Genomic DNA, 17,182 nt, shown 5'->3' with positions numbered 1-17,182 from the left:
AGATTAGATTTTGGTGGTTAGGATTGATCGAAATTTAACTTGGAAGAGACAGTTGCGCAAACCTTAATCGCTCAATTGTCAAGCGATTGACAAAGTTGAAAGAAGTAGAGTTTGAGGGGTTTTGGTGAGTGATGATCAGAAAAGAAAATGGTGATGGTGTGGGGTCTCAACGATGCTAAAATAAAAAATGGATTATAAATTTGAACAATAAAATAGTATTTTAAAAGTCTGTGGGTGAAAAAGTGTCATTAAACATTAGTTGGGTGGGAAAAAGTTGTTTACTCCTCCAATTCATTTTATAAGTTTCTTTGGATACCCTATCTACGTGATTTTATTTTATTTTATATCTTGCTTTTGTTGTTTTTTAATGTTAGATCTTACGGGAAAATATTAAATAGAAAATAATTATTCGCATCCAAAAAGTTTATTTTGTGAGTCAATGTTATTAAATGATGAATCATGAAATACAACATCTTGCTTAGGTAGGTATTAGGTAATGTTTGAAACAAGGCCCAATACACTGGAAGCCCATGGGCTAGGAACAAAAATTGATACATATAACAGAACACAAAAAGTTTAGAATCAAATGAATAATTAAGTTAACGACTTTTTCCCACCTAAACAGTAGTTTAATGACACTTTATTATCTATGAGTTTTTAAAATACTACTTTACTAATCAAATTTTTATTTTGCTGGGGAGTAAACAGCAAACGGAATCCAAATTTTTTGGGCATTTAAAGATGGGAGAACGGTGAATTTTTTTGTGGGGGAAAGTTGGATTTTGGACGTGGTTGGAATTGATTGAAATTTGATTTGGAAGGGATGACTGCGTAAACCCTAATTGCTTGATTACCGATGATTGGCTGGATCGATGAGAGTAGGGTTTGAAGGATTTTGGTGAGTCATGATCAGGGAAGAAAATAGTAGTGATGTAGGGTCGTAAAGATGCTGGAACCGGAAATGGAATATAAATTTGGATAGTAAAGTGATATTTAAAAAACCTGTGGGTGAAAAAGGGTCATTAACCCATTATTTGGGTGGGAAAAAGTCATTTACTCTAATTATATTGTATAATGCATTCCCTCACAATAACTTTAAGCAGTGAGCTTGCTTGTTGAAATATAAATATTACCCGGTTTATGTGCATAAGTGCATTGGTAGCAACTGCACATGGTTTGCCTTGAATTTCACCTTCCTAGGTTTTTTTCTTTTTTTTTTTTTTTTTTTTTTTTGATAATGGTAATTTTATAAAAGAAGAAGAAACAACTTAAAGGGGAGAATCTCTACACAAAGCATTCCTTACAGCACAAGGAGAAAGAGAAGAAGAAAAAAAAAAAAAGGATGATCAGTCTTTCACACAAGTCCAAGTGTTACAAATCCCACATTAGAAGTGTATTGGGAAAGTCTTGGGCTTATAAATGGGGGGAGTCCCTCCACCTAATGGTTAGCCTTTTGGGTGTGAAACTTCTAGCCCGTGACAAGTGGTATCAGAGCAGGCCCAATCCATCTTTTGATGTCCCGCCAAGCGCCCACGTAAGGGCATCCACTGTGATTGTGGGTCTACACGAGAGTGAGATGGACGGGTAGGCAGGGAGCCCCACCTGTGATGAGGGCGTCACAGGATTGGTGGAGAGAATGTTCAAATCCCATATTGGAAGTGTATTAGGAAAGTCTTGGGCTTATAAATGGGGGGAGTCCCTCCACCTAGTAGGTTAACCTTTTGGGTATGGAACTCCCCGTGACACAAGGCAAGACAAGAAAATCAGTCAAAAAAACTGAACCGAGACTATACAAAAGTACAAAACTAACAAGCAGCACAGCTCATAAACAGTAAACCGACACAAAATAAGCTGCAGCATAAGTAAAAAACTAGCAGCAATCCACATAACACCGTCTGAATCATCTTCCAGTAAGATCAGCAGTCATCTTCAAACCCAGCAGCCACTCACCAACACGCATAGAACCAGCTGTGCCTAAAGCAAAGAGCAAGGGGGAGCCAAAAGAGAACCAAAAACAAGAGAAGCCAGCAGCGACCAGCAGAGCACGCTGGGCTGCACCATGGCCACCTTCATAATTTGGACCAAGCTTTCTCTGTTCATATTATCACATCAGACAAACAGACTACACAAACTAAACGTTTAATTATATATAAACAGTAGTTTACATATTACAACATCAAATATTATTAGACATAAACCAGCTAGATATATTTACTGGAACTATCTTGTACGTCTAATATCCCACGAAATAATCAAGCAAAAAATAAATGTTGAATATATTAGCATGGGTATTATCTCGATCGAGAAATATATAAACACAAACTAAATGTTAACTTAGCCTGGATATTATGTATCATCACATGAAAGAAACAGTAAAGACTGAATATATTAATGTTGAACCGGCTGGAATATTATTAAAGTATCACATGAAATTGAAACAAACCAAATGTCGAACATGAAACGACATTGTCCTTGCAGACATGGTAAAAGAAACACGGATGAAATTGAGGTAGAACATCTGACAGATGAATTTATGGAATGGACTGAACATCAGTAGTCCATACGTAAAGCCTAAATGGCCTAAATGAGTATGACCCATTCAAATAGTCATAACTTTTTATATGGAAAATACCGTTTGAAAGCTTACTTCAATCTCGTTGACTTAAAATCAGCTTCAACTGGTTGGAAGTCATTTTCAAGGTCAAAATCCACCGTTTTGATATGTTTCGGGACTGTTTTAGTTATTTACATTTTTTTCCTATTTTATTTCGGATTTTCTTGTTTTAATTGATTTAGTTTTTGTTTCTTTTTGTTATTAGAAGTTTTATTTGGGTTGTTTGTTACCCTATATAAACTTATTTTTTATTTTGAAGACCACTCAATAAATTATTCAGATTTGACTTTCGATTTTAAGTTTTAAGTTTCTGGTTTAACACTTGTGTTATCAGTTCTAAAAGTATAATTGAGTGCTAACCTTTTTTTATTACGCTACTCGCTGCGTTAGAAATTAATTAAAATAACAGTCCCTCACTTATGTTCTACAATTAGAATAACCTCCAATGGGAGCAGTTTGTTTTCTGGAGCAGGAGCGAAGAGCTGACCCCAAACGTTGAAGATGCAAGATCAAACTCCAACAGATTATCCTCCAACTGATGCCCTCCTAATACTATTGAAGTTCTTGGGTTTGAACCTCCATCTATGAACCCTAGGCATAAAACGTTTTTCTTCACCCTCACCATTGAATTGCCACCATAAATATTCCAATATTTACGGTTTCCTTCTAGCACCAGCACTATAGTCGGCACAGTCAGTCCAGTCACGGCGCTACGGATATTCTTAGCGCTGAAACATTCACCAAATGGTGCTACTGGCCCCACCCTAGTCACCCCCTTAGATGCAGCCTTCTTGACGAATTCTTTTACCAAAGCCTTATAGATCGCCGAGTGTAAAGTCGTGTAAGGAGTAATCGTGCTTATTTTTGTCCCTCCCGCTCCCTTTTTATCAATGGATAGCAAGGACGTGTTCAAAGAAAGAACCTTGCCATTTATCTTGATGGCTTTTACATTGATAAAATACTCATCCGAATGTTCACCTTCCGAGTAAACTGGGGCCGTGCTCACGGGATTGATTATGAGCGGGGTTTTGATAAGCAACTTGGACGCATCTTTGTTGTAAGGAGGCATGTAGTAAGGACCACCACCAATGAAAATGTCACCAAGTCCGTCCTCACTTGAAGAGGGAAGACAAAGAGCAAACTTATTCTGAATCTTATAAGCCGAAGAGAGCTGCATTTGAAGAGCAACTTGAGTTCTTGCAAGGCCAATCATTCCTTGGGTACCATTTGAAAGGCCCTGTAACTGGTCGTTAAATCCACAAGCGAAAAGTAAGCGTGGGACATATATATGAGACAAGTAAAACCTGCCATCGGTTTCATATATTGCCATAGTATCTTCGCCTAGCCCGCCCGCGTAAAGCAAGTTGCTGAATGGATTATATGGAGAGACTCCACAAAGTGTTGTTGGTACATCCTGGCCTGGGGGTTCCATTGCAACCCACGCAACCACTTCCCTTTGCGACTTTACATTTGGAGGAGCCACAACGCACTGGACGATACGTTTATGAATTGAAGCCATTCTCGCAGTTGAACCATAGGATCTGACCTCCAAGATCAATGACCAGATCCGGATAGGTTAGAGGTGTTCCTATGTCGACTGTAGTGTAGTACTGAAGTGTGACATTATCTTTCCTAATTGGGAGTATAAAAGCGCGAGGTTTATCTTCTGCTGAATCAATGGAGCGTATAATGAAGGCAAGGCAAAGGCAAAAGATAAGAGAAAGAGATTGAAGAAAGAAGCCATTGATGTATAGGACAAGTGAAAGAGGGAGTGAGTGGAGCTGAGATGAAATCAGCTCTTTTTATAAGCGATGATGATATTGCTAAGAGATCTAATCCATAGACATTGACCGTTGGATCTCTCCTATAGTCAACTAACTTGACCCTTGGATCTGATCTAGTCGCCAAACTTTGACTATTCTATATATATATGTATATATAGTGAGGCTATATATATATTATTTCAAAAAGCTGTTTAATTAAGTGTAACGTTGTTGTTATTTATATTGTGCATTCATATGGAGTGTGCAATTAAAAATTGAATATATACTTCAACTTGTTTCTTAAACAAATATTGTTAATTGTGGTAAGCAACAATCAGCGTTGAATCAAATGTGATGTATCATTCCACTTCAACATTTTTTTGTCTTTTTGAAAATAATGCTGAGATGCTAAAAGAAAACAAAGGTTAATATATTCAAGTCATGGTGAAGTTGCAACGTGATAATTGGCTGTCATTTTAATCAATATAACATTTTTATCAAACATTCGGTAACTTTATTGTTGCTTCTTGTCAAGTCTATTTGATAAAGAAATATTGCTTATTGTGTTACTGCAACAATTAGCAGTGACTTTCTCGTTGAAACACCTAGTCAACCCATTACTTCTATCATGTGCTCAGAGGTATAGTTAGTAAATATGGGTATAATAAAAAAATGATACGGAAATTTTACAAGAATGATATGGTAAATAGTAAAAAATATGTTTATTAAAATTCAGTTTTAAAATTCAGATAAGGAAAAAATACGGTACGAATATATATGGATTTAATATGATATATTATCAATAATACGTTTTAAAAAATAAGATAATATTAATCCTAATTTTAGTACTTTTTATCATCATTGAATTAATCATTTTTTATTTTTTTTTATAGGTGTATGATTTATATCTTTTTTAATTATAATATTTTAGTTTATAAAAAAATATATTATTTGATTTGTAATCAATTATTACAAATATTATAGAAACGAATCAATTATTAAATAAAACAAACAAATTTATTTGTTATTAAGTTGAAGAAGGAGAAGGTAAGATGAAGAGTGGTGTTTGTTGAAGAATAGTTGAAGACGAAGAAAGGTAAAGACGCCAAAAAAGAGAAGAAGGGAGGAAGGTGGCAAAAAAAAAAAAAGAAAAAGAGAGGAAGAGGGCGCCAAAAGAAAGAAGAGGCGCCAAAAAACAGGAGAGAGGAAGCGGGCGCAGAAAAGAGACTGACGTCGCTTTGAGTAAAAGGAAACTGAGCATAAAACGACGTCGTATACAAAGAGCAACCTGACGAGATTTGTTGAATGCCGAAGAGAGCTGTGTTGGCAAAGCAGCTTGAGATCTTGAAAGGCCTAAAACTCCTGGGGTACCATTACCAAGGCCAAATAAGTGGTTTTTATTTGCACAAACGAAAAGAAGGCGGCGCATAAGTACATCATTCAAGTATCTTAAACCATCGGTTAAAGATAGTGATGTGGTATCTTCGCTTAGAATTCCACCCGCCAAAATGTGTTGATCAAATGGATTTGAAAGATAAGGGCCACATGTGCCGTTGATACATCCAAATCCGTCACCACCACAAATATTACAACCAAAAGCATTCGCAACATCGCATGTTGAAGAGCCACAGTATATGGGGCGATAAGTAGAGGAGTTGTAACCACTAAAGCAGTCGAACCATTGTAACGGACCTCCAAGATCAACCACCACTTCAATATACTCAAGAGGCGTTCCCATGGCAATTGTGGTGTACTACTGGAGAGTAGCATTATCTTTTTTGATATGAAAATTGAAGGCGCTGGGGGTACCTTTTACTGATGCATTAATGGAGGACAAATTAATGAAGACAAAGGCAATAGAGAAGAGGAAGATCAGATTGAGGGAAGAAGCCATGTTGTTAAGGTGGAGACATGCAGTTGGAATAGAACATTTCCTTTTTTTATAACCAGTGAGGATAGGTTTGAGTCTCAAGTCTCAACAAATTGAGGGACGTTTGTATTTTTTTTATTGTATCTCTCCAATGAATGCAGTCGATGTTGCATTATTACAAACTTTGATTAATTTATTGATTCTGAGCATACATTAATTGATGTATGCAAGCTATGAAGATTATTCATTTAAGGTTTAAACTACATCCGGGATGCGATGATTCTTCGAAAAAGCACACGATGTAATTGTTCCATATTTATATTATGAAAATCATGTGTACAAACACAGAGGGTGATTATCATGGGCAGACCAGATGAGTTGGGTTTGAAAGGTCAAACTTTTGAACCTTATCAATCTATTGTAGTCGGTGTTACATGTGCAACAATTTTATGTTTTATTATTCATTCTGGTAATTATATAATGCAATTAGAGATGCTTTACATTGATTAAGTAGTTTAAACTATNGGTGAAAATCCAATTGGACACCACCAATGCAACCACCGTCCCCAAATCTATAAAACCCCTATGTCCCCAGCAACCGTTTCGTCGTCATTCGCCGGCCGAGAGTTCGTGTTCATCGACCGTTTTTCGTTGCCGTGGCCGGAGATCAGCGAGTGACGAGGGGTTGTGAATGGTATGGTTTTGTAGAGGGGAGGATGGGGGTTCAAATGGTGGTGACTAGGGTGATTTTGGGTGGAAGAATCGCCGGAAAAGAGCAAAAAACGTCGGGAACGACGGCTGCTAACGTGCGCCGGAGGACTGTTAGACGTGGTGGTCTGCTAACGTGCGTCACCCATGTAAAATGACCAATTTACCCCTCTACCGTTACATCAAACGTTTTTCCATCACTTTAAAGGTGAGAATCTGGAATAAATGAAACCAGTGGTACTAACTTGGGATTTCGTCAAACCTTGGGTGGGAACATGTCATTTACTCAATATAAAATAAGAGACTGGCTGACGGGGGAGTGGGGAGTCTTATCTTTTTAAATTTTAAATTACAAATATGCCGAACGACTTACACATACCCAAGGTTTACTATAATAATGATTGGTATTCAAAAGGTTTGAAAACGATAAACAGGTACCTTCTAATAATGAAAAGACTAGAATGTCCTTGAAAGTTTGATATTTTAGTTTTTTATAAATTTAAAATTTTCTAAAAAACCTCATAAGTTTACTAATTTAATTAAACACCCCAATATATAAAAATTTTATAAAATAACAAAAACACCCATATCACTGGTAGTGCCAGATTCCGGCCACCACCAACGGAATCTGGCCGAAAAATTGCGTTACAACATAGACCTGTCAAATCTGTGTCGTAACGCATCGATCTAGCCATCGAGGCCGTAAAACTCCATCTTTGGCCGTTAATGACTGCCAAATCTTGGCCATCGTTGACAATCAATGACAACCACATCTTTGGCTATCGCTGACGGCCAAAGATGAAGTTTTGTAGTCTCAACCGCTAGATCTAGCCATAGATCTGGCATTTTCCTGTCTTTTAGGTACCACTCTGTCATTACAGTAAACTTTGGGTATGTGTTCGGCCTTACAAATATTATCAAAATTATATAGAAATTTAATTGGACTATTGGAGTTCAAAAAACAGCACCCTAAAGCCCAGTATTTATAAAACATGGGCCGAAAATTGGGCCCAAATAGTTGATCACATTCGCCGGGTGTTATGGCCTGCAGAGACTTTTAGACCGCATAATATGATATTCCCGGAAAGGACCAATCACCAATTCACGCAACACAACTTTCGGCGCATAACTGTATATAACAACAACCGTTTATCGTTAAATCAAAAATTTTCCACTCTTTCCCGGAATTCAGAGCTTCCTGGTTAGTCTACATTCTATTCTATTTTATTTATTTTTATAATTATTCATCTCATCGTTGTGAAAACATATATTAATGTTTAATCTCTTTTTTCCTTTTTCTGGAATTCTTTGAAATCCAACTCGCTGGTTTGTATTGCAAATTTGATCAGGTTATGGTCTGTTAATGCTGATATTTTTAGATTGCATTCGACAATTTTGCTTTATTGAAATAACCCATGTTTTTATTATTGTTTTCATAAGCTTTTGTTGATCCGCTCCTAAAGTTTTCACCGATTGCTCAAGTTTCTGAATTCGGTGGTCCATGCCTGGGCTCTGATACCACTTGTTACAGACGTGCTTGATTAAGTTTTCTTCCCTCGATCTATTTATATATTAAATAAAGAAGAAAGTTATGGTCTGTTAATGCTGATATTGTTAGATTGCATTCGACAATTTTGCTTTATTGAAATAGCCCATGTTTTGATTATTGTTTTAATGGTGAAAAGTTCTTTAAGTTATCTTTTATTGTTTTAATGTGAAAGTCGAGTGGGGTTATTGAGCATTGCAGAAAAACGAGACCCCTTTTCTATGGATTTATGTACAAATGCTGGTTAAGGGTAGAGGATATAGTTTGATTTTCTTTGTTTGTTTGTTTACCAATGTGCCAAGACTTTAATGTAGGTTAGCCTGAGTTATTTATTTTTATATGGCTGAAATCTTGGATTCTTGAAAATTAATTTAGTTGGAAATGGTAGTTTTGTTTATAATCTGATCAAACTATGAATGTTATTTAGAATAATTCATTTTGGTGTTGATGAAAAATTTTGAGCTGTATAACTTTACCAATTTATGAGAATACATTTGCTTTTTTCAGGATGTTCACCCTCCGTGTTCAATCTCATGCATTATTCTTGAAATCTAAATCTAAATCTAAATCTAAATTCCTGTGCTATCTGGTGTTCCTCTGTGTTTTGAGCTTGTTATAATGTAGATAAACTCAATTTATTGCAGGTTCTACCCATCTTAAACAGTTAAAGGAAATAGGAGTTGAAGAGTTTTTTTTAACGGTGATGGATCAGATTGATGATCCCTTTCGTAAACAAATAGCAAAACTTTTGAGAGTTTTGAATTTAACAACATGCTTGAGAGAAGACAAGATTCCTTGTGAAATTGAACCGGTAATTAACTGATGATTTATCTTTCAACCTTTTATGTTTGTTGTTTCCATAAGATTAACAACTTGCTGGAATTTGTTTCGATTGAGCCAAAAAAAAATTAACTGAGTTTAGTTAGATATGATTCTTTTTAACTCCATAGGGTCTCTTCTTGGGTTCTATTGGAGCAGCTAGTAACAAAGATGCACTGAAAAGCAGGAATATCACACACATCTTAACTGTGGCTAATTCGTTGTCTCCTGCACATCCACGTGATTTTGCGTATAAAGTTGTTGGAGGTATGGTATTTTTTTTTTTTTTAAATCTGGTGTAAAACTTTATTTCCCTTCTGAATGAACATTTCCTTGAAGTTCTAGAATTTCTCGTCATTTAACCATGAACAACTGTTCATTGCAGTTCTTGAGGGAAAAAAAAAAGATATTGCTTTTGATGCTCCATAGTTTGTTCCTTGCATTGCTGTATTATGATTGCCTCTCTATCCATTTTGTAAATGTTGCTATGTCTTGAAATATTATAATATATGAGTTATTGATGCTTAACATAGTTTCGGGCCAAATTATTTATGCTTATCTTTATCTTCAGCTATATTTGGCTTCAATCTCTAGGATCCATAATAATTTTGCTGTGTTCTTTGTGAGATAGTTAGTGACAAAGAAGATACAAATTTATCCCAATACTTTGATGAGTGTATCGATTTTATTGACGAAGCTAAAAGAAAGGGTGGTGGTGTGTTGGTTCATTGCTTTGTGGGAAGATCCAGAAGGTGATATTCCTTTCCTTGTAGATCCATGAAACTGGAATGTGGACAATTTATATTCTGAACTGGGTTGAAGTCAAACTAATTGATTTGTTTTGTATTGCAGTGTAACTATAGTTGTAGCTTATCTCATGAAAAAGCATGGCATGAGTCTATCCCAAGCTCTGGAACATGTTAAAAGCAGACGGCCTCGGGCTGCACCAAATGCTGGTTTTATTTTACAGCTGCAGGAGTTTGAGAAATGTCTTCAAGGTAACATCAGCTTGAACTAATACTACATGAAGCATCAGAGAGGCATTATCAATGTTTTATGGTCCTGAAATCTCCAACTCCGAAAAAGAAAGTACTTGGTACAAATAAAATAGAATAGAAAACTTCCATTATAAAACTTAAGCAATCAGTGTAAATTATACTTATTTGATTGCATATGACTTGGGATTGTCAAATGATGCTACTATTATATCGCCAAAATTTATTTTTGTGAACTATTTCTACTTTCAAAGAAAATTTATCATTTGTAATAGTGAAGACAAGATTCATATTCTCATCTTCTGATGCAAAGACCAGGAGGTGGAGAAATCTGAAATCTTCCCAAGTTGCACATATGTTTATTTGTGACATTTTAGAAATGAACAACTCTGTCTTCTGTACCTTATATTTCAAAAATATGGACATGTATGTCTATTTTCAATTTTCTGTTGCTCTTAGATTTTTGCTGATTAAAGAGCACAACTTCATATCTCTGGACATTTTTTTTTAAAAAGAAGTGAATTCTTTTCCAAGTGTCAAACATGGACATTTTATAATCAGATGTCGTACATGACAATTTTAATATGAGCCGCTGATCCTCACATGTGTGATTTCCAGTGTCGAACTCATCAAAGCTTAGCGAAGACACATTTTTGAGACTGTTAACAAGTGTTCATGGATAACGAGACTGAATGTATTTATTGAGCGTTTTCACTACTACTCACGATTTAAAAAATAATGTAAAGAATAGCAATTTCTTTTATAAATGTGTGTGAACTCGTAATTGATTAATTTGGTATAGGTTTCACTTAGGGTTGCAAAAAAAAAACTGAAAATCAAACCGAAAAACTGGATCGAAACCGAATCAAAAAATCGGTTTTTTAAATTAACCAGTTTGATTTCGGTTTTTAAAAATGATTTGGTTAACAATTTAAAGATAATATTAAACCGGTTTTGAAAAAAATAAAAATATCTCTTATTTTTTCCCACGTTTTTTCTTGGTATTAGGTACGCAAAACTACAGTCGGCTTCTCTGCGCATTTTCTTGGTTTGCATCTCTACGCAAGTACTTTTTTCTTTCGTCTTCTTCTCCTTTCGCTATTTTCTCTTTCTTCTTCTCCTTTCACTGCTTTCTCCTTCCTTTTTCAGTTTTTCTTCACATTTTCGTCTTCTTCTCTTCAACTCTTCCTCTCCTTCACCAATTTCTCTTTTTTTTCCGTCTTCTTCTCCTTTCACTTTTCTGTTTTTATTTTCTTTTTCGTCTTCTCCATTTCTTCTCGTTCACTGCTTTTCTGTTTGGATTTGGATAAGAGGCAAGAAGAGAACGCCATGATTAGACTCCAGCCTTCTTCTTCTTCGATTGTTTGGTAGATTTTTAGCTTTAGGGTATGTTTGGAAGCTCTGCGTCTGCTTTTTTGTTTATGAGATGTCTCAATGAGACTAAGTGAGACTGATTCTGTGCGTCTCTTCAGGTGTTGGTTTGTGTAAGCGCTGGATTCTGATTTGGGGTATTTGAAATCGACGGCTTTGAGGCACCCATTTGATGTCTTGCTATTCTAAAAGGGTAATTTCAAAATTTATTAAAATCTGTTTATAAACCGGTTAACCAATAACCGAATCGAATTATCTGTTCAAAAGATAATTCGGTTCAGTTTCGATTCAAATTATCCTCTGAACCAAAAACCAGTTCGGTTAACCGGATTTTCACCATCCCTAGTTTCACCTGTCTAACAATAGATCACATCTTAATCACTTGCGAGCTACATGATCGTTTGTGAGAAAAATTAGTGGAGAAGTGTTTGTTGCCTGTATTTACTCATACAAAAATGCTGGATTAACAACAGTTTCTTACAGTCTGTCATATGTCAGTTTACTATTTATCAACTGCAATTTTATAAAGTTATAAAGTAAAATGATTGTAATTGATAAATAGAAAATTGATATGTCACCAATTGTGAGAAAAAATTGTGCCAGGAAAAGTTGTGAAAGGGTGTTATTGGTGTAGCATTGGTCTTACTCATAAGTCATAACGTAAAGAAACAATAAGAATTGTAGCCCAAATTTAAAGCCGTTAAGATCTGCATAATAATTGATTCCATTCAGCTCATACTAGAACTGATCAACATTACTGGATTCCTGGTGAGTTTTTCTTTTTGTTTTTTCCGTTTTTATTCTTGCCCTACTTCTGTTTTGAGGATTTATTTTTTTTACAATTAATTATCCAAATATCGGAAAGCAATCCAAGAAACAACGTTGAATAGTGTTAAACAGAGAATAATCTGATTTACCCAGACAAGTTGGGGTAACTAGTATAGTTTTGATCTTCTTAGGATTGTTAATGTTGTTTCTGTTAGATTTCTGTCGAGAATCTTGTTGGTTTTGATTAAACCCATGTTAAACCTCATAAATTATGCTTTGTTATTTAGGATTATATTTCTGAGATTCTGATTTCAAAATCAGAAAGAAGAGAACCAGATGACTTTTCTTATTGGCTATGGATTAACTTGGATTAGGGATCTGATAGCAGCAATGCGGCAAGAAAATGCACCAAGATACCTTGAAGAAAAGAATGTTATGTGCCAAATTGAGGAGGTAATATAATTATGATTTTGCTTATTTATTGGTGCTTAAATTTATTTATTTCTTTGTTTTCTGTTAAGTATTCTGTTTCTTTGCCGGGTTTCTGTATCTGAGGCTATTTGCTATGATTCCCTTCAATATGTCAGGGTCTGTTCTTGGGTTCTTTTGTAGATGCAAATAACAAGGATGCACTGAAAAGCTCTAATGTTACACACATATTAACTGTGGCTGATTTAGGGGAACCACCATTTCCAGATGAGTTTGTATATAAAACTATAGAAGGTATGGCAGTTTCTCTGTCACGGGTGTGAAAATTTCAATTTCATCATATCTTTATGATTGAATCCACGCAGCATATAGCGACCTTGTGGGAATTTCAAGTGTTCTCTTATATTTTCAGATATAAAACGTCCTTCACTTTTGGTTTTACCTAGAAGTAATTTTGTTTTTCCCATCTTATGAGACATCTAATGTCTTGAACCTGTGACTTTGATGTAGATCTTACTAACACTGGTTAGTATTGGAATTTATCTTGATTGAATGGTCTTTATTGTAAATTGAGGCAGTGATGGACCGAGACGACACAAACTTGATGCTGTACTTTGATGAGTGTTTCAATATTATTGATGAAGCAAAAAGACTGGGTGGTGGTGTGCTGGTTCATTGCCTTATGGGAATATCCAGAAGGTAATATTTCTTTCGCTATCTATGTTACTGTCTAACTAGGGATCATCTGCTATTGAAAAATTTTCATTGAAATATTCACTGTCTAGTGTTGATGACTCATTTCTCCTCTAAAAATTAAAAGCAAAAAAGCATATTATGTAAACATTCTGTGAATTGTCTGTATTGAGGGTTTGAAATTGTGCCCACTGATTTCGATAGGTTCTATATCAGGATTATTATAGAAAATGTAGTAAAGAGGTGTGGAAATCTAACTTCTGAAGTCATTTGAATCAATAGAATTCAGGTGAGCTTCAAAGATATGTTGCCCAAACAATTGTGTACAAAAAGTTCAATACCAGTGGTGCTCTTATTGGACCAAGATCTTAGGAGGCATCTTAATATAGTCCTTCCTGCTTTTTTGCACAACACGATCACTTTCAGGACCTAATCCCTTGGAAGGTGCTGTTTTATGATTACAATTGGTTTGTTTCTTTTCTATCAATATCATAGCTTACTAAGACTTTGCATTTGTGCTAAGAGGAATGAGTTTTATAACTACACAAAAGAAGAAAAATTAGAAATCATGTTTGTTACATTATTCTGGATCATTATTCTATTATCATATTTAGATTAAAAAATAAGATGTGTTTGTCTACTTATTAGGCCAATCCAATCTGAAAATAAGATATTTTTTGTCTAAAAATGAAAAGAGGGCGGGATTTGTTTTCAGATTATCCAACTCTATTCAACTAAAAACAATTTTCTTTCTCTCTTTCTCGTTTTTCTCTCTTTCCAATCTAAAAATTAATCCACCCAAGATCACCACCGTCGGCCATCATCGGTCGATATTGTCATTTTCAACCAAATCTATGGTGGATCTAGTTGTTAATGATGGTCATAGATCTGACCGAAAACGACCATTTCGGCACACAACCAGCTAGGTCCAGCCAGTTGTGTGCTTCTCTAGCAACTGTCGGCTGCTGTCTAATAGTGGTGGCCAACGACCAACTATCCTCTTGGGCGACTGGAGTGCTTTAGTTAATTTTTAAAGTTTTATTGTGGGGATATTTAGCAAAATTAACAAATGTAGTAAGTTAAAAAAATAATCTAAAATATTTTTCAGAAAATGTACCAGGCAACTATTTTGTCTTAAAATCTTTTTTAAAAAAATGTATTAAACAACTATTTAACATTTTATGCAATTCTGATATAATTTTTAGATACTTTATCAAACACATTTTCAAATATTTTACCAAATACATTTTCAGATTCAAATCCAATTTGAATTGATTCAACTCAACTTAAAATACTTTTTTGTAATAACATTTTTCAGAAAGTATGACAAACAGCCAGAGATTTCGGGGGATCACTTTTGTACAGGAGGGTTAAATTCTAACTGATTCTTAAAAAAAAATGGTAATCTTTATATAAATTTTCAGTATACTGAAACTTCCAGAGCATGTTTAAAAGAAATCATATCTCGCTGTTAACATCATTGAATTTTATATTCTCTTCTCTTTGTTGCAGTGTGACTATTGTGGTTGCTTATCTGATGAAAAAGCATGGTATGAGGCTATCTCAAGCTCTAGAACATGTGAAGAGCAGACGACAACAGGCAGATCCAAACTATGGTTTTATGTCACAACTGCAGCAGTTTGAACAAAACCTTCAAGGTGCATCAAATTGATTGTTACAAGTTAATATATACTCAAGTTTTTGCTTCTCAGCTGCAATATTATCCGCATATTGAGTTGAAGAGGCCAAATTGTTACGTTTAAATGTAGAGTTAAATATTGTTCTGCTTGATGAAAATGTTGATAACTCGCTGCAGTGATAGTAGTTCAAGCACAATGTCTCTTATTTTATACAACTGTGGCTATTACTTCTTCAAGCCAGCCTCCTTTCTGGAGAGGGCAGAGCGGCATAACTTTTAACTCACATATAGGCTTGAAAAGAGGGAATCAATTACATAGTGTTTACTGTTTATTACAACAATGAACCAGCAGTGTTGAGTAATGTTACACATACAATATCTTCTTACAAACTTTTTTTCACAATCATGACATAGCAGTTTGCAATTGATTAGTCGTAATTTATCAGATGTGATTCATTACGAAACTAATCAATTGTGAGTTGTAACGTCGGGATCGAGGGAGAAAGTTTGTGAGAAAATATTATAAAAGTAATATTTTCTTTGCTTATTTACACGGTTAATTTATCTTTAATTAAACTCCAGTCTTGACAACTCTGAGTAGGGAGGCCCATGCCAATCTACCGGGCGATAATAGAAACCAATTAACCAGCAAAATAACATAACGTAATATAATTTGTGTGGAGTCCGTCACACCTCCTTCAAAATAGCATAATGTAACATTAAGAAGCACACATGTTCATAATGCCATGTCTAATGTGTACCAATATGACATAACTCATCGCCTTGGGAACTACTAAATCACACACAAGTTGCTGGAGAATACTGGTTGTCTACAGTTTTATTGAATGTTTTTAGGAAAACTGATTAATTTTCAAATTATGAGCAGCTTTATCAGCTAAATGCATACTCCAATATGCTCCTTAATTACCCATGGTTGGACTTTGCTTTACAGGCAATACAATGGTCATATATATATGGGCATAACATTTACATACTATCCCTATATTACCATGGCAATATTGCTACGTTCACTCTGAATTAACTCTATATATATATATATATATATATATATATAGAGAGAGAGAGAGAGAGAGAGAGAGAGAGAGAGAGAGAGAGAGGACGACATGTTATATAAATGTATGTTATAAATGAGACTTGTCGTCTGCATGTGTTTAATTTAAGATGGAAAACTTGTCATCTATATATTGTCGCATATATATATATATAAGCCTGTGATTTATGAGCCTTCATATCTTGTACATGTGTAGCAATGAAATGAGTAGTGTGTTATTTTTAATTCCGAAGGCTAGCTTTCGAAGCTGTTTTCTTCAAATATATATTGCGATCGATGGGGTTATATGTTATTTGCAAAACTTTGGGTATGCCTTGACTTGTCCACTACAGCTAGCTGTGCAAATCGTCATCTTCATAATGGATAGGTTAGCTTATGTACTAAAACCCTTACAAGAAGTATTGAATTGACGGCTCTGATCATCAGTATAACCATAATTCTGTCTTCATCAATCGGCCAATTGAAAGTTAGCTTATGCCAACAGTCCAAGATCCATGCTTGACAAAAATTGAATGAGATTATGCAGCCTCCCGCTACCCCAAACATGGTGGACAATCTCTCAAATTTCTATATCGCTTAAAAGGCAATAAACTTATCTATGCATCACAATTACACACCACAGACACAGGCCAGCCATGTCAGTAATTGAACTTCTCAAAAACCCACGTAAATTATGTGCATCTTATACACGCACTTCCTTTTTATGACTACCAATAAATCTTACACAAAGAATACATTAACTTGTTTTTGTCTTCACATTATTAGACAATAAACAAATTAAAGAAAGTAATACTGAAAACATAAATAAATATTCCAGGTGAGTCGTACTGTTAAATCACTGAGACACTTGAATATACTGCAAAAAAAGTATTCAAGGAATTCATTTCCAAAGGCA

At 35.0% G+C, this 17,182-nt stretch overlaps 2 protein-coding genes and 1 pseudogene across 4 annotated transcripts; 2 read left to right on the top strand and 1 right to left on the bottom strand.

Moving 5' to 3' along the window:
- Positions 1-3,044: 3,044 nt before the first annotated feature.
- On the bottom strand, positions 3,045-6,115 carry LOC116135053 (annotated as a pseudogene).
- Positions 6,116-8,058: 1,943 nt separating this feature from the next.
- On the top strand, positions 8,059-12,850 carry LOC116135026 (dual specificity protein phosphatase 1-like). The gene is made up of 6 exons (XM_031420727.1): positions 8,059-8,156; positions 9,146-9,312; positions 9,452-9,587; positions 9,952-10,072; positions 10,173-10,318; positions 12,776-12,850. Exons 2-6 carry the CDS (start codon positions 9,205-9,207, stop codon positions 12,826-12,828), a joined length of 564 nt encoding a protein of 187 aa, XP_031276587.1. The 5' UTR covers positions 8,059-8,156; positions 9,146-9,204; the 3' UTR covers positions 12,829-12,850.
- On the top strand, positions 12,343-15,359 carry LOC116135027 (dual specificity protein phosphatase 1B-like). 3 transcript variants are annotated; one of them, XM_031420728.1, is made up of 5 exons: positions 12,343-12,454; positions 12,742-12,907; positions 13,042-13,177; positions 13,462-13,582; positions 15,089-15,359. In XM_031420728.1, exons 2-5 carry the CDS (start codon positions 12,791-12,793, stop codon positions 15,246-15,248), a joined length of 534 nt encoding a protein of 177 aa, XP_031276588.1. In that variant the 5' UTR covers positions 12,343-12,454; positions 12,742-12,790; the 3' UTR covers positions 15,249-15,359. The 3 variants fall into 3 exon arrangements, with proteins under 3 accessions (XP_031276588.1, XP_031276591.1, XP_031276589.1); XM_031420731.1 differs by having other exon boundaries at positions 12,349-12,454; positions 12,829-12,907; XM_031420729.1 differs by having other exon boundaries at positions 12,349-12,454; positions 12,776-12,907.
- The last annotated feature ends 1,823 nt before the right edge of the window (positions 15,360-17,182 follow it).

This window comes from Pistacia vera, unplaced genomic scaffold (genome assembly GCF_008641045.1).
Source record: "Pistacia vera cultivar Batoury unplaced genomic scaffold, PisVer_v2 Contig293, whole genome shotgun sequence".
NCBI lineage: Eukaryota > Viridiplantae > Streptophyta > Magnoliopsida > Sapindales > Anacardiaceae > Pistacia > Pistacia vera.
Note: the sequence above shows the minus strand (reverse complement) of the source record. Positions and strands in the feature narration are given on the sequence as shown.

Excerpts from the sequence above, each read along its gene's own strand:
- LOC116135026 (XM_031420727.1), top strand. The coding sequence starts at position 9,205 with ATGGATCAGATTGATGATCCCTTTCGTAAACAAATAGCAAAACTTTTG. Across the intron at positions 9,313-9,451 it reads TTCCTTGTGAAATTGAACCG|GGTCTCTTCTTGGGTTCTAT; the intron begins GTAATTAACTGA and ends TTAACTCCATAG. Across the intron at positions 10,319-12,775 it reads GTTTGAGAAATGTCTTCAAG|AAAGAAGAGAACCAGATGAC; the intron begins GTAACATCAGCT and ends TTTCAAAATCAG.
- LOC116135027 (XM_031420728.1), top strand. The coding sequence starts at position 12,791 with ATGACTTTTCTTATTGGCTATGGATTAACTTGGATTAGGGATCTGATA. Across the intron at positions 12,908-13,041 it reads TTATGTGCCAAATTGAGGAG|GGTCTGTTCTTGGGTTCTTT; the intron begins GTAATATAATTA and ends TCAATATGTCAG. Across the intron at positions 13,583-15,088 it reads CTTATGGGAATATCCAGAAG|TGTGACTATTGTGGTTGCTT; the intron begins GTAATATTTCTT and ends TCTTTGTTGCAG.